General features: G+C 48.4%; 1 protein-coding gene across 11 annotated transcripts; it reads right to left on the reverse strand.

Moving 5' to 3' along the window:
* Positions 1-247: 247 nt before the first annotated feature.
* Positions 248-19,743, reverse strand: UPP1 (uridine phosphorylase 1). Of its 11 annotated transcripts, none has more exons than XM_055293186.2 (10): positions 19,491-19,743; positions 18,919-19,065; positions 17,962-18,145; positions 13,209-13,273; positions 8,262-8,379; positions 6,111-6,269; positions 4,685-4,799; positions 1,573-1,782; positions 1,151-1,297; positions 248-449 (listed from the first exon to the last, which is right to left on the reverse strand). In XM_055293186.2, the coding sequence occupies exons 4-10, from the start codon at positions 13,250-13,252 to the stop codon at positions 310-312; spliced, it is 933 nt and encodes a 310-aa protein (XP_055149161.1). In that variant the 5' UTR covers positions 13,253-13,273; positions 17,962-18,145; positions 18,919-19,065; positions 19,491-19,743; the 3' UTR covers positions 248-309. The 11 variants fall into 11 exon arrangements, with proteins under 11 accessions (XP_055149161.1, XP_063465649.1, XP_055149160.1 ...); XM_063609579.1 differs by having other exon boundaries at positions 17,962-18,083; positions 18,919-19,125; XM_055293185.2 differs by having other exon boundaries at positions 19,448-19,743.
* Positions 19,744-21,174: the final 1,431 nt, after the last annotated feature.

Raw genomic sequence — 21,174 nt, forward strand, 5'->3', positions numbered from 1 at the left:
TTAGTGAAATCTGACTACCATTAGAATTTTAAAGTCTGAAAAATGTCCCTAGAAATAGTACAAAAATTTGGTAGAATGTTCTTGAAGAAACCCCAAATCAGGCTAACATCACTGAAAATGCTCCAGTGAAACCTTCAAAAGGAAGAACATCTCCCATGCGGTTAATCCAAGATTCTCTGTCTCTTAATCGCAATCTGATTTTCTAGATTCTTGTGTAAAGTGTGCTCAAAGTCCACACAACAGGGGATTTTGGACAATGCTTTTAATGGCAAGTCATCACAGCAGGTCTGCGGAGGTGCAGGGCTGTGCTCAGGCCTTGCTCAGTTTCTTCTTGATGAAGTAGCTCACCAGCCGCTGCGGCCTCTGCTGGTACTCGCTGAGCACATTGCGAGGGCTGCTGATCTGGTCCCCTTCCAGGCGGTTCAGGAGGGTGACACACACCACAGCCGCTGCAAAGGACAAAGACCACATGAAAGCAAGGTGCCGGGGGTCTAACATTTCACAGGGACGGAATGAAGAACCCACGAGCTCTGAGGAGCAGCCTCTCTGCCTCCTCAGGAAATCAGGCTGCCCATGCAGTCAGGCAGAGCCAGAGGATGGAGTGCGGGAGGGAAAGGTGCTGGTCCAGGGGCTCAGAAGGCTCCTCCCTCTCTGACACCACCCTGCCCTGTCCCTCCCTTATTCTCGTGCCTTTGCTTCCAAAAGGAATTCACCATTCCAGGACCAGCTCAGGGCTGCAAGCACCACCTTGAAAGGCACATTTTGGCCGAGGTAATGAGGGAATTCTGCAGAGCTGTGAGTTGGCCTTCAAGGGTAGCTAGTACCTTGAGGGTAGATGAACCACAATTCAGAAAGCCAAAGCGCTTTGAAAGCCGAGTTTTTTTATAGACCTGGTGGCAGCCTCATGGGGCAGCAAAACCTTTTTTGTCATTTTTCCTTCACAAGGTCACTGAGAATCCTGCATTTTGTCATGTGACAATCAAAGGACATTGAACACAGAGTTGTGGGGACAAGACATATGTCAGAAAGTGACTTGGGGCGGGAGAGGCAGAAGCCAGAAATGGGTACCGGGGTGCCCCAGGAGGAGGGGCCCCAGGAGAGCAGAAGTGAAGGGAGGAGGGGACGCCGAGGCCCATCAAGTGCCGCCTACCTTGGAGGCCGCAGGCGCTGCACATGGCGGCAAACACCGAGGACTCCATCTCGATGTTGCGGACGCCGGCTGCGTAGGCTGCCTCCAGATACGCCTGCTTGTCCTTCTCCGTGTAGGAGCAGAGAGCCCCATCCAGACGACCTTGCCCTGAGGCACACATGGAGACATGAGAACCACATGCATGTGAGAAGCTCCTACGACACATCAGCGCCACTGATGCCCAGAAGGACACAGGGACAAGCAAGACCCATCCAGGTCCTGCCTAGGTCCACTCAAACGGGTCATTATAACCACTCTGGGAGAAGTGCAACTGAGACAGCAGCCTGGCACGTGGAAACGCCAGCCCACAGCGAGAAGGCAGGCTCAGGGGATGGACCAGGGTTCCCTGGCTGAAAGATGCCTCCTGGTATCCGCTACCTCACCTTCATAGAAGTCCAAGGTGCACATGGTGTTCCCCACCACTGTGGTGAACTCGCTCAGCTCTGCAGAACACAGCAACAGCTCCTGCACCAGCTTCTTGTTAAGGTCCGTTTTCCGGATGACCCGCTTCCCCAGGACAATCTGCTCAAACTCTGCCTTGAAGCAGGTATCCACTGCCTGCTCTGTTATGACCACAGTGCCGGGCTCCAGACCTGAGAAAAAAAGCAGACATCAAGATATGCAGGGTGTAAAACAGAATAAATTAAGAGCGGGGCAGCCAGGGAGCACACAGCAGAGCATATGGAAGAAAGAAGCAGATCCACCCACACATCTAAACACGAAGCATCCAGTACTGTTCTCAAATACACAGTGACCCATTTTCCCATTCAACTTTTTTTTAAGCTATGAAAGTAATTAATGCATGATTATTATGGACACTATGGAAGAGAAAGGCAAAGAACAAAATAGAAGGCTGGGTGCAGTGGCCCATGCCTGTAATCCCAAGCACTTTGGGAGGCCAAGACGAGCAGATCACCTGAGGTCAGGAGTTCAAGACCTGCCTGGCCAACAAGGTGAGACCCCATCTCTACTAAAAATACAAAAATAAGCCAGGCATTGTGCCGGGTGTCTGTAATCCCAGCTACTTGGGAGGCTAAGGCGAAAGAATCACTTGAACCCAGGAGGTGGAGGTTGCAGTGAACCAAGATCACACCACTGCACTCCAGCATGGGCAAAAAGAGCAAACTCCATTTCAAAAAAAAAAAAAAAAAAGAATAAAATAAAAATGACCAGGAACCTTCAAGTACTTTGTCCCATATTTCTTGCTTCCATTCACTGCGATTTCCCACTGTCATCTGTCACTGAACCATATACCATGATGTGTTTCATTGATCCCTGTTTCATACCTTGTTAATATTTAAGACTTCAGGCAAATACTTCAAAAGTAAACCAGCAAAAGGCAGACTAGAACAGTATAATGAAGTCCCACACCCTAAACCCAGGTGAGCTATGACCAACCCCTGACCTACCTGGCCTTCCTCTCAGATTGATGCATTACTAGGGTTCAGTTTCTGTGTTCTGGGCGTGCCTTCCTGGAGTAGTTTCCTGTTTGTAGGGACATTACTCTGCTCCTTATTCTTTGTGTTATAATAATTTTAGATGGGATTTGACCATTGTTATGGACCTGGACTGAATGCTGGTTTCCCCCTCAAAATTCATAGGCTGAAATCCTAACCCCAAAAGTGATGGTTTTAGGCAGCAGGGCCTTTGGGAGGTGATTAGGTCATGAGGGTGGAGCCTGCATGAGTGGGATTAGTGCCCTTATAAAAGGGACCCCGGAGAGCTGCCTGCCCCTTCTGCCATGTGAGGACACGGAGAAAACAGAGCTTTATGAATCCAAAAGTTAGCCCTCACCAGACACCAAGTTTGCTGACTCCTTGACCTTGGACTTCACACCCTCCAGACTATGAGATAAATTCCTATTGTTTATAAGCCACCCAGTCAATGGCGTCTTGTCTATCAACCTGCAGGGACTAAGATAACTAAGATCCATTTCCGATACTTATTTTAATGCAAAATTGGTTTTCCTAAACATGTGGGAGGGAACAAGTCAGATCTTTTCCGGAGCTCCCAAGTCAGTTGTTTTCATGAAATGTTAAAAAACATGGCCGATTGCAAAGACCTTTGCTTCACTCCCCACATGTATCTGAACTCCTCTTTCCATTGCTACTCCTGTGGCTGTTCTGGGCAATTCAGAGTCTCCTTGCAGCAGCTTCTCCCAGCACTGGGGCTGGAGCTAGAGGAGAGCTTGGCTGATGCCTTGGTGAACCCACAGGGCCTGGAGTGTTCAAGCCCCTTGGAATTCCAGCATCACTCACATTGGGACACACAGGCCCCCTCCAGTGTCAGCTGCCATCTTCACCATGTCCCCCTGCACCTTCCTAGGAGTGCCTGGGACTCTTGTTCTCAGGTCTGTCCATCGCCTTGAGCTTCCCCCTGAGCAGCTGCCAACACAACCAGATCCTGAGGTTTTTTGTCTCCACCCATTCATACTTTGGGGTTTGTGAGGATAGCGCATCATCTTTTATTATCAACTGTGTCCAGGGGTTTTTGGTTTTGCTCCCTAGTTGCTCTTTCCATTTTTATAGAGCAATTGAGGAAAATTCAAAATCTATACTACTCCCTCCAGAATTATCTGATCATTGTTTTAAAAATCACTACAGAGCAAGAACTCAAGAACCATTCACTAGAGTTCCTGGCAGAGGCCAGCATGCTATGCACAGCTGTGTCAGGTGGGCAGCACTGCAGACTAAGTCTGCAGGACCGAGACAGCTCATGGCCGTTGGTGTGTTGTCCTAGGGACAATTTCACTAAACTTGGAATTACAGTCATACAAACACAGATTTTATGCATCAATCTCTCTATATAACACAAAGAAAAGAGACAAGATAACATATTCAAAAGATTTGGGTCTAAAGCAAGTCCCCTTTCAAGGTCAGGACACTTAAATTCTAGAATTGCTATAAATCGTAGATAGTCCAGGCCCTAGACAGGCTGGAACAAGTGCACACAGGCCTGGCCAGCAGCGTCAAAGCTCAACTTTCTCTAGGGCACATGCAGGCTTCTTCCCTGAGCTCTGACATTTTAAGCTAATTTAAGGACACTTATCTGAGTTTCATACCGTGCCTCTCTCTTCCCCCCCCTTTGATTTTCCCGTGGCTTTTCTCATAAGGTGCCTCAAATCCCTGTAGGATTAGGGAGGAGGAAAAGTAAGCAAAGGAAAGGAGAGAATGGAGAAGAAGCGGGATTAAAAAGAATAAGAGAGAATCAAGCAGACAAGAAGGCACAAATTGTGTAACCCCAAAAGGATGAGTTTCCCCCATATGCATGGTGTGGTGCCCTTCTGCTGCCTAGCTCTGGGGTGCGGGTTGGGAGAACAGGTTGGACAAAAACAACAAAACAAGCTTCTTTTCACACCTCCTGTTAACAAGCTTCCCTTGAACAAAGCCAAGAAAGGAACTCTTTGTCTCTAATCCCACACCATGTAGAAGCTGCCTCGGCATGCCCCAGTCCCTCATCCATTCACAGGGCAAGAGGCCCCTCTGCAGACCTTACCTATCCCACCAGAAGTGCCAATGCGGATGATAGTGACGTTGGAGCACCGGGCATAGTACAGCAGCTTTATGAGCTCATGCAACATGATTGAGATAGAAGGAATGCCCATACCATGCTGGAACCAGGGAGAAACACCCGTGTTAAGCCAAGGTTGTGACTTTGTCAATGTTCTGGTTGATGTTTCATGTGATGTAATTCAATCTACCATGCCCATTGACATAGTGATGAAAGATAAACTTTTTAAATATAAATTTAAGAACTAGTAACACTTTGGGAAACTTTAAAGTGTATGCAAAGCTGTCAAAGACAAAACCCCATTTGATCAACACAATTTGTCAAATAGGTAACAGCTGCGGACCCAGGGGGCTCAGCAGGGAAGCAGCAGTCTGCTATTGCCAGGTAACAAACAGCTCCTTCTAGCATTTGAAGCCCTGCAGATACCCACCCTATTCTCCCACACCCTACCACAGGTTAAAGTTTTATCTCCTTTCTCTTTTCTCCCTACACCCTCTGCTTCAGCCAAACTAAGTAATCAGCTGGTTCCTCAGCCCACTGGACACAGGATGCCTTGCTGATCCTGTCTGCCTGTGCCTTTTCCTCTCTTTGGGGTCTCTGCATACCTCCTTCTCCTGCTCTCCTCTTCAGAGCACCCCCACTAGTGTCACATCTTCTGTGATGCCTCTCCCCAGATGGACTCAGCACTTTCCAGGGGCTGTTCCTGTGGCAGAGCCATACAGTGGAGGCATCCCTGCTAGAATCGGTCACGGAGCCTTACACACAGGAAAGCCTTGCACAAATTATCAGAAACTGAATAATGTCTTGGCTCCCCGATGTGTTCTAGTTGGTTGACATAGCTAGAGTCCTCAGCTGACTGGAGAGGTAGCGGTGCACATCTCAACAAAAGGGGTTCCCTTTCCTTACACTGCAGCTGTTCATTTATATTGCTCCTGACAAAATCAAAACTGAAAAATGAAAAGACTTCTATGGTAGAATCTGGAGATTTCTGTGTTCATCATGCTCATTGCTAAATCAAAATGTGTTTCGAAGTAACTCACTGTGAGGTGGCAGAGGGGATTAGAGGTCTGGTACTTTGAGGCTCTCCTTCCATCCTGCTCCAGGCAGGGCACCCCCTACTGTCCCTCCTCTACACCCCAAGCACCCTAACTCCCTGCACCTGCCACCCTCACACTGTGTAGACAGACAGCTGTGTATATGCATTTGTGGACTTAGTCGCCCCTGGAGACTGAGCCTCCAGGACGATAGCCTGGGTTCAATAATCTGAATCCCAGCTACTGTGGGCTCACCCTGCTCCCAGCCATTTACAGTAAACAGGTGTTAGGGGACCAGCTGTCTGTGTGTGCAGAGGGGTGGGGCACAGGGGGTTGCAGAGCCTAGAGACTGAGCACAAGGGAAGGCAGGTACTCACACTGACAGACAGCACCGGTCCTACTTTATACATGGCATAGCGGTCAGTTCCCGCACAGATGTTGGGATAGTCTCTACCTGGGCGGTCAAGGCCCAGCTCTGCACCAACGCACCTGATGAAGGCTTTCATCCGGGAGGGGCTTCCACCAACACACACAAACTGCAGCCAGAGGAGAGAGACCCCTGTTAGTGCACTATCTATAGCAGAGGTCCTCAAGTGGGGCCCCTAGACCAGCAACATCAGTATTACCAATGAACTTGCTAAAAATATAAGTTCACTGGCCTCACCAGGACCTGCTGAATCTAAGGGGCCCAGTAATCTGCTTTAACAAGGCCCCCTGGTGAGTGCTCAGGGTGGGCGGCCAAGCATCAAAAGGCAGTCAGCTCCACAAATGCAGGAATCCAGACCCTTGCTCTCTCTGAGGAGGTAATTCCAAGTCCTGTGCATCCTCGGCCTCCCTCCGTCATGTAGAAGGTGGCTTGTGGAGACAGCCTAGGTTTGAAACAGAGGGAGCAACTCCTCACTGTCCCTCTGTGTTACCAGGGCCCCACAAAATGGGCTACTGATCGCTCTCTCGCCTGGTTACTTGAGTGCCAAATAGCCAATGCTTGAGAAGAGCCAGCCGAAGCCTAGAGGCGGCTCAGGAAGTGTTAGCTATTCTGGGTGGGTCTCTCTCAGAGAAGTAAAAACTTTAATTTGCAGAACATCATGTAAGAAAATGTTGGTTTTGAAAAAAAAATTTTTTTTAAGTGAGTAAGTTTTTAAAGAGTTTGAAGATGGCTGGGCACAGCGGCTCACACCTGTAATCCCAGCACTTTGGGAGTGGGCAGGCAGATCACCTGAGGTCAGGAGTTCCAGACCAGCCTGCCCAACATGGTAAAACCCCATCTCTACTAAAAAATACAAAAATTAGCTGGGCATGGTGGCAGGTGCCTACAATCCCAACTACTCAGGAGGCTGAGGCAGGAGAATCACTTGAACCCGGGAGGGGGAGGTTGCAGTGAGCTGAGATCACACCACTGTACTCCAGCCTGGGCAGTGAGACTCCAGCTCAAAAAATTAAAGAGTTTGAAGATAAAAGAAAAGAATTATTAATTATTCTCTAAACATAAAAAAAAATTCCATAGCCTGGAATAAAATCACTATGGATTAATTTAATAGGATGAATGACATTTTAATGAATTAAAAGCACATGGAAAGTTGTCCACAATTTGAAACCAACACTATCAAAGAACAAGATGATTGATAAGACATAACACTATTGTTTAATTATGATCCCATGTAGCAGCACTGGATTCTAGCATCCTAGTATATTTCGATTTTTAATTCTATGTCAGTTCATCTTTACCCATTAGACATTTCAAAGTCCTATGTTAAGATAAATGAGAACTAAGGGACTTAAGACTTTGTAGAAAAAATTAACTGGAAGCTGCAAGAAGCAAAATAAGACATTAAAGGCAATTAACTAAACAGAATATCAATATGTATCTTACATTACAAACAAGATACAATGACCTTTATTTACTATCCTTTGTTTCCCGAGGAAATTTTTACATCCTTCTCTTCTCTCAATGAAGCATTAGGAAGTTTATTTTATATATAGTTTCAAATATATAGCCATGCCCCATGTAACACTGTTCTGGTAAGCAAGGAATCACATATACACAATAGTGGTCCCAGAAAATTATATAATATCATGATTTTACTGTAGCTTTTCTACGTTTAGATATGTATAGATACACAAATGCTTACCACTGTGTTACAACTGCCTACAGTATTCAGGACATTCACATGCTAGAGGTTTGTAGCCTACAGGCACGTGGCCCAGGCAAGTAGCAGGCTCTACCACCTAGGTTTGTGTGGTTATGCTCTATGGCATTTCTCAGACCGTATTTCCAGCGTTAAGCAATGCATGACTGCACTACATTTGCAAAAGATGAATTAGGGAACAATTTGGCACTACTTAGGATAGTTTTACTTGCTAGTTCACATACTTGAAAGTTAAAAATTTGCAAAAATTTGGTAAACATTATGTCTTCATAAACCTGTCAGCTGTGGCCTCTCAAGCATTTGCGGGTTGGTCTACCTGTATAATATAGGGGGAGGCTGATCTTAAGATAAATTCCAAGGTGTCAACACCTGGCCTCTTACCTTCACATCTCCAAACAAGGCTGGGAAATTGTGTTTGCTAGTGGTGAGATTGAAATGGTAGAGAACATCTTCTTTCATTTTTGCTATGTTTGGATTTAAAAGTCTGACGGGGCAATCACTGTTAAAAAACAAGAAAGTGGAAGGCTTACAGAACATCAGTGCCCAACAGCCAACATTATCACAGATGTGCCCCATGTCAGACACGAGGCTCATGGTGGGAGAAAGACAGGGCCAGATCCCGGAGATAAGACAACCCCAACATTGTCAAGGTCCCCACTTGCCTCCCCTCTGTTCTTCCCCCTTCTCCTCCGTCTTAACCCCTGTTGCTCCCATGGTTCTGTTTGTAGGGCAATAGGGATGAAATCAGAAGAGCACACAAAAGTACACAGATGGAAATGTTCGATCTACCCATACAAGGAGTAGGGAGTTTAGCCAGTTGCTCCTCTAATCAAGTTCATTCAATGTACAAACTTGAATTTATTTTAAAACTACTATGTTTACCATAGGAAATATGAACAGAAATAGAAGGAAAGACAACCTCTCATCCTACCTCCCAGAGATAACCTTTCCAATCTGCATACCTTCAATTTGTTTTTGTTTTTGTTACACTAGCTACCACTTCTCCAGCACAATATCCAATAGGAGTGACAAGATGAGACATCTGTTTATCTGCTAGAAAATGTACATGTAGCGCATGCTGGTCTAGAGCAAGCATCAGCAAACTTTTCTTCATAAAAGGCCAGATAATAAATACATGTGGTTTTGCAGGCTGCATGATTTCCGCTACTTCTCAAGTCCACCATAGGCATGTGAAAGCAACTACAGATAGCACACAAATGAGTGAGTGTGGCTGTGTTCCAATAAAAGCTTCCTTACAAAACAAATGCCCCAGGTCTAGATGAGTCCCTCAAGCCTGTCAAAGTCCCTTAGAGCCAGCCTCAAACATAGCTCCTTCAACAACGTATGCCTTCTGAGTCCTACAGGAAACAGAGGCAGACATGGATGCTGATGTCAGGGCAACTGGGGACTTCTTTTTCTTCCTTCTGAGTCTGACTTTCTGCCCTGAACCCCCTGGTCATGTCTCCTCCTCAATCTAACTCACGAGAAAAGAAACAGATACAAAGAGAGGCAGGGTCTCAGCTGCCACAGATTTGGAAATAACTGTTAAATAAGGGATGCACCCCTTTCACAGACATTGTCCATTCTCTTCCCACACGATGCTTGTTACACCTTATCTATATTTTAACACTGTTATACATAATTAATGTAATAACTTTACCTCCAGCAACAAAAATTTCTGAAGGCCATGACCACATCTTATGTATCTCTGAATCCCACGTAACACACCACAGACAAGAAAAACAAGGTTGAGATGGTCCCATCCTGTTTTATTTATTTTATCTATCATTTTATCAAATCCCTATTTCTATCTGGCACTCATCAACAGCAGACACCCAGGCTCCAAACACACTGATGGCCTATACCTGACTGCTTCCTCCTTTCATGCCTGTCAAATGTTCCTTCCCGTCAATTCCCCTAGAGTGGGGCCCAGGTGAGCTCACACCTGAACATTTCAGAAAGGCTGATATAGAAAACATAAGTACAAAGGGTTATACACAGAGACAGGGAGATCTTTGTATAAGGGGACAGGGGGCTAGGTGACTGTCTCCTGTATGGGCAGGCAGGGACTGTGCTGACTACACTAGTGAATCTGCTGAAAACCCTGCTCAGGAAGGCACAGCAGCCTGCCTGAAGCACAGAGCCACACCCACCTGCCCCTAAGCCCACCTCTTCCTGACAAGCTATGGGGGGTCTCCAGAATCAGGGTTCATTCTACTCTGGGATGTGGGGCAAGGCCATTTTTCAAGGGACCAAATCCAGAATCACGTGTGGTAAGGACCATCCTTGAATTTTTCTCAGAAAGCCTTTTTGATCTCTAGGCCAATCTGAAATTCTGACAATCTGCACACCCCACAGTATTTTAGGATCCTTTAGTGACAACTATTTTTCATGTAAGTAACATTTCCATTCTCCTCCTTCAGGATGTTAGAAATACACAGAGTACAACATAGAAGGGCTAAGAGTCATGCTGCAAAATAACAAAACAGGATGTGATTAAGACAACTTTGTCACATATTGCAAAATAAAATACTTGTCTTTTCTCCTTGATTCTGAGAAATGAAGAAGAAGGAAATAGGGTGTAACCGTGAAGACAGGCAATGATTTTAAAACATGAAAATTTGGCCGGGTGCAGTGGCTCACTCCTGTAATCCCAGTACTTTAGGAAGTCAACGCGGGTGGATCACTTGAGCCCAGGAGTTCGAGACCAGCCAGGGCAACATGGTGAAACCCTGACCCTACAGATAATGCAAAAATTAGCCAGGCATGGTGGCATGCACCTGTAGTCCCACCTCTCTGGGAGGCTGATGTGGGAGGATCACCTGAGCCCAGGAGGTTGAGGCTGCAGTGATCCCTGATCACACCACTGCCCTCCAGCCTAGATAACAGAGTAAGACTGTCTAAAAATAAAAAATAAAGTAAAATTTAAAAAGTAAATTTAACATGTACCATAATGAACCAGTAGATGCCCCAATTTATTTTTTGAAATAACAAATCAGAGACATACTACTTGGAAAAATACATTTCTCTAGTCTACACATAATTTCAAGTCACTTTATTCTGCTTTATTCTATCACTTTATTCATCTAGCAAATATTCATTTAGCATCTACTATGTAAAAGAAATATATGAAATGAAAGAAATGAAAACTGGGCGCGGTGGCTCATGCCTGTAATCCCAGCAATTTGGGAGGCTGAGGCGGGCAGATCACTTGAGCCCAGGAGTTTGAGATCAGCTTGGACAACATAGTGAAACCCTGTCTCTATGAAAAATACAAAAATTAGCCAGGTGTGGTGGTGCATGCCTGTAGTCCCAGCTACTCAGGAGGCTGAGGTGAGAGGATCACTTGAGCCCAGGAGGTGGAGGTTGCAGTGAGCTGAGATCACACCTCGGCACTCCAGCCTGGGTAACAGGGCGAAACCTTGTCTCAATAAAAGAAAAAATGGAAAAAAAAGAAAGAAATGAAAACTGGCTTCTGATTCCAGGAGTTTATCAGCAGGGAAGAGAAAGCAGTATCAACCTTTATATAAACTTGCCCAAATAGCTTAGGACTGGCACATGTGGAGACAAGAAGAGAATGAGATCGGTGAGACACGGGGGCCTGAGGTACTGGGGAAGGGCAAGTGGGAGGGCTCCAGAAAATGCTGACTGAATCTCGCACCAGCCAAGCATCCTGTGCTGGGTGTACTGAACATAAAGATGAGTAAGATCCAGTTCCACTCATGGAAGTCTTTCGACTTGGGGTAGAAATGAAATTATTAATAGCTAGCACATATCAATTCATTTAATACTCTCAATATAAACTAAGTACCATCAGTAACCCCATTCAAAGCCCAAGGTCACATCCTTCCTAAGAGGCTGTACTCCTGAGCTCTACACCTGACTGCCTTTCAGCAAGTGGAACATGATTAGCAAATAGCTGATGATAAAACAAGGGAGGGTAAAATAATTACTGAAGAGAGGGAAGGGGAGGAAGCCCTCACTGAGTTGCTTGGCACTTGGTATGCCGGCCCTGTTTTCTCCAGCCTTCATGTCCACCACTCCCCTCCACCCCCACCAGCCTCCTACTGGGCCTCAACCTCAAGCCATGGCAGGAGGAGGAAGGAGGGGAGCTCCAGAAACTGGGTACAAGGTATTTTTGGCTGTCAATGACTGAAAATACCAGGAATACTATTAGTTCAATTAAAAAATAATCACTGAGGCGGGCCACAGTGGCTCACGCCTGTAATCCCAGCACTTTGGGAGACTGAGGTGGGTGGATCACTTGAGGTCAGGAGTTCGAGATCAGCTTGGCCAACATGGTGAAACCCCATCTCTACTAAAAATACAAAATTAGCCAAGTGTGCTGGCTTGCACCTGTAATCCCAGCTACCTAGGAGGCCAAGGCACCAGAATTGCTTGAAACTGGGAAGCAGAGGTTGCAGTAAGCCGAGATTGCGCCACTCACTGCACTCCAGCCTGGGCGACAAGAGCAAAACTCCATCTCAAAAAAAAATAAAAATAAAAAAATCACTGCAGGGAATGTCCACAGGCACCAGAAACTCCAAAATGGACACCAGGACTTCTGGGGAATGGAGGAGGAGAGGAGCATTGTCCATACGGAATTATGACCTGGGTATGCAGCTGTCACATGCGAGACTTCAGAGAGGTTTCAGGGAAGTTACAGAGGAACAAAGGACCAGGAGTCCAGAGCAAGGGGGGCCAGAGGTCACAACCCTGGGTGGTGCCAAGGTCAGAGGCCACCAAGAATGGGGAGAGGCCATGGCGGCAGGACAGAAGGCCTGCCCAGGTAACCCCAGCAGAGGTGGGAGACAACTGGGGGGGTGAGAAAACAAGAATAATCAGCGGACTAAAGTTCACATAGGAATCAGAATGAAGACAAGAAATTCTTGCTTTTCTAGCAATGCCTAAACACAAGTGGTGTCATGCCAAGCATACCAGAAGTATGACAAGCTGCAAAGAAATAAGAAGGCATTTAAGATTCAGAACCAAGGCAGAGCTGAGTGATAAGCAGGGGATTTTGTTTAAGAAAAGTGGCACATAGAGGAAAAACCCACTAGACAGAGATTTGAGCAGGGACTTGTCTGGTTTTCTGAAACAACATGTCCTAAGAATCAAGAGCTGAGGCCCCAGCGCCCAACCCCAGAGGTCTTTAACCATTTAATTTACAAACCTCCTGAGTCATTAATCCCTCTAGGCCTCAGTCTCTTTCACAAGCATCAAATGTGTTAATATATGTCAAGTCCTTAGAAAAATGTGTGGCACAACATATGCTCTATAAACAATCCAACCCCACCCAACCCAACCTGGAATGAAATGGAGCCTTACTTGTGATTTTCAGGGTTCTCTGCATTGGCTCCTGTGGCTGCCATTCCGTCAACTGAGGCAGGACCCTAAGGAAAAAAAATCACAGAATGGAGTGAATCCACTCAGTAGAAACCAAGGTCGTGCAGAGTCCCACTAATATGTAGAAAGTCAGTGAAATGAAGTGGAATTCCTTACACACCTGATGTAAGTGTGTAAATTGCGTGAGAAATAGAAACAGAGAGAGAGGAGAGTGTGTATGTGTGTTTATAGCATTGGTAGTTTCAGAGAGGAGGTGCTGAAAATGTGCCAAAAGCCTAAGTGGACAGGCACCTCACACCTCCAGAGAACCTGTCCCCTTTATGCCTGTAAACCCAGCACTTTGGGAGGCCAAGGCGAGTAGAGATCATGAATTCAAGACCAGCCTGTCCAATACAGTGAAACACCATCTCTACTAAAAATACAAAAATTCCAGGTGTGGCGGCAGGTACCTGTAATCCCAGCTACTCTCAGGAGGCTGAGGGAGGACAATCACTTGAACCTGGGAGGCAGAGGTTGCAGATGAGACTCCATCTCAAAAAACAAAACAAAATAAAACAAAACAAAAACAAAACCCTGTCCCTTATTCCCAATTTCCCAGCCCAGCAAGTCAAGACTCACTGACCCAACACACCACATCTCTCTGCCTCCCTTTTCTTAATAGAGACGGAGTCTCACTCTGTCACCCAGGCTGGAGTGCAGTGGTGCCATCGTGGCTCATTGCAACCTCCACCTCCCAGGTGCAAGCAATTCTTCTGCCTCAGCCTCCCGAGTAGCTGAGACTACAGACACGCGCCACCACATTCAGCTAATTTTTGTATTTTTAGTAGAGACGGGGTTTCACCATGTTGGCCAGGCTGTCGAACTGCTGACCTCAGGTGATCCACCCGCCTCGGCCTCCCAAAGTGCTGGGATTATGGGTGTGAGCCACCGCACCCGGCCTCTGCCTCACTCTTCTAGAATCTCAGATGCTCTTCTCCCCAGGAAGAATTGGGTCAAAGGTGGGGAAAAGGTATCAGCTCCAGGGGGAGCAGTGGGGACAGGGGACCACCATAGGAGGGAGAGGGACTGAGGCTGACCTGAGTCAGCCCACAGCCCCGCCTCCACTGCAAAGCCCCATGAAGGAAAACGTGGCATACCTGCAGTTATTCTACTAGGGCTCAGTAGTCAGAAATCCCCAAGACCACTTCTCTGTGTGGAGAAGGGCAGGGTTTTGCAAGAGCTCTTTGAAGGAGGGTGAGACTCACGTTTTGAACTCAGTGAATAAAGCAACAAATCCCCGAATGCCCTGTAATGGCCAGGCCCCCAACTCCCTGGAAAGCCTTGCAGAGTGGGCAGGATTCGTGCTGAGAGGAGGAGAGTGAAGCCCTGGGTCTACAGGATGATCCAAGGCTCATAAAGACATCAGTAGGAGTCTGTGAAGTGGAGCTGCTTTCCTGAGGTCAAGCCAGTTGTTTCCATGACACGGTTCTCACCTTCGTAACTCAGCCGTCTCTTCTCACCAAGCTAAAACCCAAAAGGTCCCTTTCTGGAGAATGGGATTTATTATTACCATAATATAGTGATCATTTCCAGCAAATTTTGAATGCCAGGGAAAACTACAGTTGTTGGGTGTGGAGAAAAATGTTCCCTCCAATTGCTGCCTTAAATCTCTCCACCAGGCTTTCATTCTCCCTTAGCATTTACACAACACTTCTTTGGAAATCCCAGCCTACTGCAGTCCAGCTAAGGAGAGCTAAGAAGGGGAATAAGCTGTGGTGTTGTTGATTTTTTTTTTTTTGAGACGGAGTCTTGCTCTGTCACCCAGGCTGGAGTGCAGTGGCCCGATCTCGGCTCACTGCAAGCTCCGCCTCCCGGGTTCACGCCATTCTCCTGCCTCAGCCTCTCCGAGTAGCTGGGACTACAGGCGCCCGCCACCACGCCCAGCTAATTTTTTTGTATTTTTAGTAGAGACGGGGTTTCACTGTGGTCTCAATCTCCTGACCTCGTGATCCGCCCGCCTCGGCCTCCCAAAATGCTGGGATTACAAGCGTGAGCCACCGTGCCCAGCCGATTTTTTTTTGTTTTTAATTCAACACTTTATTTTTCATTTTTTAGAAACAGGGGGCCATGCACAGTGGCCCACGCCCCTAATCTCAGCACTCTGGGAGGCCGAGGAGGCCAGATCACTTGAGGTCAGCAGTTCAAGACCAGCCTGGCCAACATGGTGAAACTCCATCTCTACTAAAAATGCAAAAAAGTAGCTGGGTGTGGTGGCGCATGCCTGGAATCCCAGCTACTCGGGAGGCTGAGGCAGGAGAATCACTGGAACCCAGGAGATGAAGGTTGCAGTGAGTCGAGATCATGCCACTGCACTCCAGCCTGGGTGAAAGAGCAAGACTCTGTCTCTAAAAAAAAAAAGAAAGAAAGAAACAGGGTCTCACTCTGTTACCCAGACTGGAGTGGAGTGGTGCGATCACAGCTCACTGCCACCTCAAATTACTGGGCTCAAGTGATCCTTCCACCTCAGCCCCCGAGTAGCTGGAATTACAGGCATGAGTCACAACACCAGTGTGAAGGGAATGAGTTTTAAAAGAGGTATCACACCTTGGCCCCCAGTTCACCAGTGGCCAAATGAAGGACAGTGTAGGGATGAAGCTTCATGAATAGGCAGAGCTACCTCTCCCTACACCTGTGGAAGGAGGAGCGAGAAGCCAGGGCAGTGTTTCTCATCAAAAGGCACTACAGGAGGATCCTGGGGCATTGGCGTCTGGTCATGATTTCAGGCCTTCTTCAGGATCCATTAAGCAGACCTATCGACTGAGGGAAGAAGTAGGGTTTAGGGTCAGGCAGAGTCCTGATCCCCGGGGCCAGTTTCTGTCGGGCAGGAACATTCCCCCGTAAGAGCGGCTCCTCTGAAGAATGTGCCCTCTTACAACCTCCCCTAAAACTCTGCCCCCTCCAGGCTGCTATTTTTGTCTTTAGGGGTAGGGAGCTAATGGGAAGGAGCAGCTCCCCAGTGAACTGGGCAGGGAAGAGCTAAGAGGTGAGCTCCCTTGGGCCAGCAGCTGAGAACATCCCACTGAATCAGAGACTGCTGAGTAGCCCCCGGAAAGCTCTCCAGAGAGAATACAACCCCGTTTGTAGAAAAGGAAACCAAGCCAAAGACAGAACTTCCGGTCTGGCCTTGCAGAATAAGGATGTTTCTCTCTAGGTTTGGTTGCTTTTCTTTACTCTGAACCAGAGAAACCAAGGCCACATCAGCAGAGAAATCAGTTCCCTTGTCCAGTCATTGCCTTCCGCTGGCTCCTTCCTAGTGGGCTCCGGGACCAGCCTCACTCTCTCTTTCCCGGTGCAATCTTAGTACCTGTAGGATCCCCCCTCCTGGGTGTGAGTGTCCCAAGAACTAACTTCTCTCCACTTTTCAGCCCTGCACCCAAGGAGGCTCTATTTAACCACACCCACGTGGGCAGAGTAAGTTGCAGATGTCTGCAATGCTCCAGTGGAAAAGACCCTGGTGTTGAAGAAGATGTCAGACTGCGCTGATTTTAGAAAACCTTTCTCCTAACATTTGTACCACAATGTTCTCCAACTTCTGTAAGGAAATGAAATTCCGTTTCTCAACAAGTCTTCTTTCACCTCTCTAGAAAGCCATGCTCTTCGCTCCCCTCCCCACATAACAGGAGAGTTTTGCTGGTTTCACCTGGGCTGCAAATTCTACCTCCCAGGGAAATCCTAAACCTGGCTTAGGATTTGACTCCCCAAGAAGAGCCTTTTCGGTGATCACCTGGGGCTCCCTACCTATTACCAGCCAGATCCATCTTACTTAAAAAAAAAAAAAAAAAAAAAAAACTGAAGATGTTTTTAATTTTTTTTTAGTTTTAACCCGTTAAACTCAAATCAGATTGGTTAAGTTACTTGCATAAATAGCTTAGTTTGTAAACATTTAAAATACTTTTGTGAATGAACACATTTCAAAAGCAAATGTGTGTGAGAGAGAGAGGAGAAGGAAGAAGAATGGTGTTTAGGGAAGAGGAAAACTTAGAAGTTTCATTTTCTGTTATATATTTGATTTTTGGTTTTTGGGTTTCTTTGTTTTTACAATAAGTTTGCATTAATTTTAAGATCAGTAAAGTCAACAAAATTCCACTTTGACAAAAAGCCCATGTAAAGAAACACTAATTTATCCTTCTTAAATGAAACATGAATGCCCACCAGTGCTGAAAGTATTGGAACCACGAATATAATCTGTGCTCGATAAACCTGTGCTTAATTAAAACGGTCTGCGGTGATGAGGTTTAATGCAGAGGACTAGAAGGTCAGGGTGGCCTCTGAAAAAAGAAATAATGTAAGAGCAGCTGAGAAGTGGGGAAAGCTTGGGCCAAAATGCAGATGGGCAAACAAACTGAAAGGCGGGAGAGACAAAGGCCTGCCCTGGGAATGGCTCAGCAGCGCTTGTAGAAATCCAGAGTAAGACATTCTTTCTATTCAAGGAAGTCATAAAATTTTTTAAAGACCCACGGTTGCAGCCAATGAATGGAACCAATCGTCTTTTTAACCAGAAGACCCCAGGAAGGTAGAAAATGAGCCAAGGAAAGGCCAGGCAGGGGACAGTGGGGAAAGGAAACAGGGATGGAGAATCAGAGAGAGGGAAGTGCAGAGACAGGTCACCCAGGCGCCTGGAAACTGCCTCTATGGCATTCACGGGAAACGGCCTCTTTCTACTCCGGATCCCAGACTGTGTTTCTTTGAAACTGACCGTCAGAGGAGAGCGGCTGGAGGCCGACAGACGTCTGCAGTGGGAGGCGCTCCAGGCGTTCCAGGCAGGGGCAGGAAGGCTGCCGGCGAGTAACCAGCGACCGCGAGTCACCTCACCAAGCCCTGAATTGGGACAGGAGACGAGAAGTGTCGACAAACTGCGGAGTTCCTCGCTTCTCTGGGTCCTGCCAGGTCCAAGAACAGGTGGCCATATAAAAGAATCGTAAAAGGACCCCCTTCCCCATGCAAATTATGTCATATAACGCATATGCCTATGAAGTTTCTCTGCGGAGCTGCCAGATAACTCGATGCCAATATTTTATGCGGTAACATTTTGTTAAATGTTGACTCGATGGCCACTTGACTCCATCTGAACTCTGAAAGCTCGCGTAACGATCATCCTCCAAATGAAATTTTACCCCCTTCTCCCTTTAAAAGGCGGTGGGGACAAAACATCACTTCGTCACTGAAGTCACCAACTCCTTCCTCTTTTCTGGGGCTCCCAGCATAGTTCCAGGGGTTCCAGCACTCCCCGCGCGGGTTTGGGCTGCGAGAAGCGCCCGCCTGCGCCCTGCGGGACCTGAACCTGCCGGCTCTGCCTCCACCCTCGCTGCGCCTCGGCCCGGTGGGCTCCCCGCCCGGAACCCCGCGCGCTCCGTCGCCGGGACGTGGGAGAGGCAGGCACGGGGTGGACCCGAGGAAGCACATCCCGCCCGCGCACTTCCCCCCACGCCCACCTCGCTCTGCACGCACCCGCCCCAGAACCTCCCGGCCGCGCGCCCGCCTCCCCGCGCAGCCGCGCCGGGCCGCTCTCTGCTACTTCTCTGCAGCTGACAGCCAAGGTGCACCAGAGCCTCCGTCACCGCCCCTACAGGTAAATGGGCACGTGGCCAAGGCAGGGGACGGGCTAGCCTCCTGGAAAGAGAGAAAGGCGGGAGCCGGGCCGCAGGCGACTCACCACTCGGCCTGCGCAGAGACCCGCTACACCCGCGGCGCCATCCTCGCACTGCGACACCGGCGACAAACACAATGCTCCAGGGCCGGACGAAGGGTCGGCTCTCGGGAGGCTCGCGGACGGCGGGGCGCGGGTCTGTGCGCCGCAGCACTCGAATGAGGGAAACACTTGCGAGGTGAATCTCATATGGAGTCTGCGAGCGGCCCCGCCCTGCCCGGGGGTTACCGCTTGGCTCGGGCCCCGCCTGCCCTGGGCCGGCGGACTCAGCTGACCGCATCCTGGGCCATCCCGCAGACAAGCCCCGCCCGCCCCACCTTCCTCTGCCCCTCTGGCCCCGCCTCCCTCCCCTCCCCCCTCCCCCCTCCCCCTCCCTCCCCTCCCCCCTCCCGCGAAGGTCCCGGGAGCCTCCGCCCGCAATTGCTTCTCCCATCTGCGGAGCAGTTGGGTAATTGTTAAGAACCAGCAGCCAGTTCTGTTACTCATTAAACCGCTCCTACTACAGAGGAGCTCTCCTTACCCACGTGGTCCTAACCTGGGGCGGAGGAAACCGGACTAGAAGCGGCTCTAGGACTAACCCAAAGTCACGCCGCCAGGCAGGATCCCCGGTCTGTCTGTCTGGAGGTGGGCCCCGCGGCTGGGGCCAGCGGAGAGAAATGACAGCGTGGAACCAGCCCTGGCCCGGTGGTCGGGAATGTGGAGCTGGCACTGTCACTGTGTGTACCCTGCATCTCTGGACGGCCTCGGCTTCCCCCCTGGGGAGTTTCTCTGGGACCTTCCTGATCCTGGGAGTTCCCGCTTGCTGACGCAAAGCCAGGAGCTCGCCCGAGGAGGGGAAGTGACTCATTCATTTAGATTCGCAGCTAAGTGGCAGAACTGCCTCACACCGGCGCTGCACTCTGACCCCCAGCGGCCAGACCTGCCTGCCCCCGGCCGGTGCCCACTCTCCGTCTCAGGCGTCTTTCCTGGTCCTCTTCCTGCTTCCCCAACGCGCACTCTGGTGAGAGCATAGAGCCTGGGAAAGAAGACGGCCTAGCGGCCCAGCACTTCTGTTACTTGCTTCCTAAAGTCTACTCCAGTTCCTGAGAAAACATGGGGTTGGGCCGGGAGTGGTGGCTCACGCCTGTAATCCTAGCACTTTGGAAGGCCGAGGTGGATGGATCACCTGAGGTCAGGAGTTCGAGACCAGCCTGCCCAACATGGTGAAATCTCGTCTCTACTAAAAATACAAAAAATTAGCTGGACGTGGTGTCGCGTGCCTGTAATCCCAGCTACTAGGCAGGCTGAGGCAGGATAATTGCTTGCACCCAGCGGAAGATGCAGTGAGCCGAGATCGCGCCATTGCACTCCACACTGGGTGACAAGAGTGAAACACACAAACAAATCAAGGAAGGAATGAAGAGTTTTATTGAAAATGAAAGTACGGCAGGCACCGTGGCTCACACCTGTAATCCCAGCACTTTGGGAGGCCGAGGCGGGTGGATTACAAAGTCAGGAGTTCAAGACCAGCCTGACCAAAATGGTGAAACCCCGTCTCTACTAAAAGTAAAAAAAAAAAAAAAAATCCTAGCTGGGCACAGTGGCAGGTGCCTGTAATTCCAGCTACTTGGGAGGCTGAGGCAGGAGAATCACTTGAACCTGGGGAGCAGAGGTTGCAGTGAGCTGAGATCGTGCCACTGCATTCCAGCCTTGGTGACACAGTGAGACGCCATCTCAAAAAAAAAAAAAAAAAAAAGGAAATGAAAGTACACTCCAAAGTGTGGGAGCGGGCATGAGCGTAGGGGCTCAAAGGCCCCATTCCAGAATTTTGGGGAGTTTCAATATCCTCTGCTTGGGGCACACGCTATGTAAATGAAAGGGATGACGCAAAGTTACAAAGTCATTTACTTGGCCTACGGAGAGGCTATTTCCTGTCATAGCTAAAATGTGAATCGGCCTTATGTTCCCTGCCTCCAGACCCTATTTTCCTGCCTCAGACTGAAGACCGAAACTGGCCTCGTTAGGAAGTTGGCTATTCTCTCTCTCTGAAGGTAGATTAACAACTTAGTTTTAGTTTTGTTACCGGAAAAGGGTCCCAATCCAGACCCCAAGAGAATGTTCTTGGATCTTGCGCAAGAAAGAATTCGGGGCCAGGGTGAGTCCACAGAGTAAAGTGAAAGAAGCAAGCGTATTGAGAAAGTAAAGGAATAAAAGAATGGCAATTCCATGGGCAGGGCAGCCCCTAGGGCTGCTGGTTGGCTATTTTTATGGTTATTTCTTGAT

This window comes from Symphalangus syndactylus, chromosome 9 (assembly GCF_028878055.3).
Source record: "Symphalangus syndactylus isolate Jambi chromosome 9, NHGRI_mSymSyn1-v2.1_pri, whole genome shotgun sequence".
In the NCBI taxonomy this organism is placed as follows: domain Eukaryota; kingdom Metazoa; phylum Chordata; class Mammalia; order Primates; family Hylobatidae; genus Symphalangus; species Symphalangus syndactylus.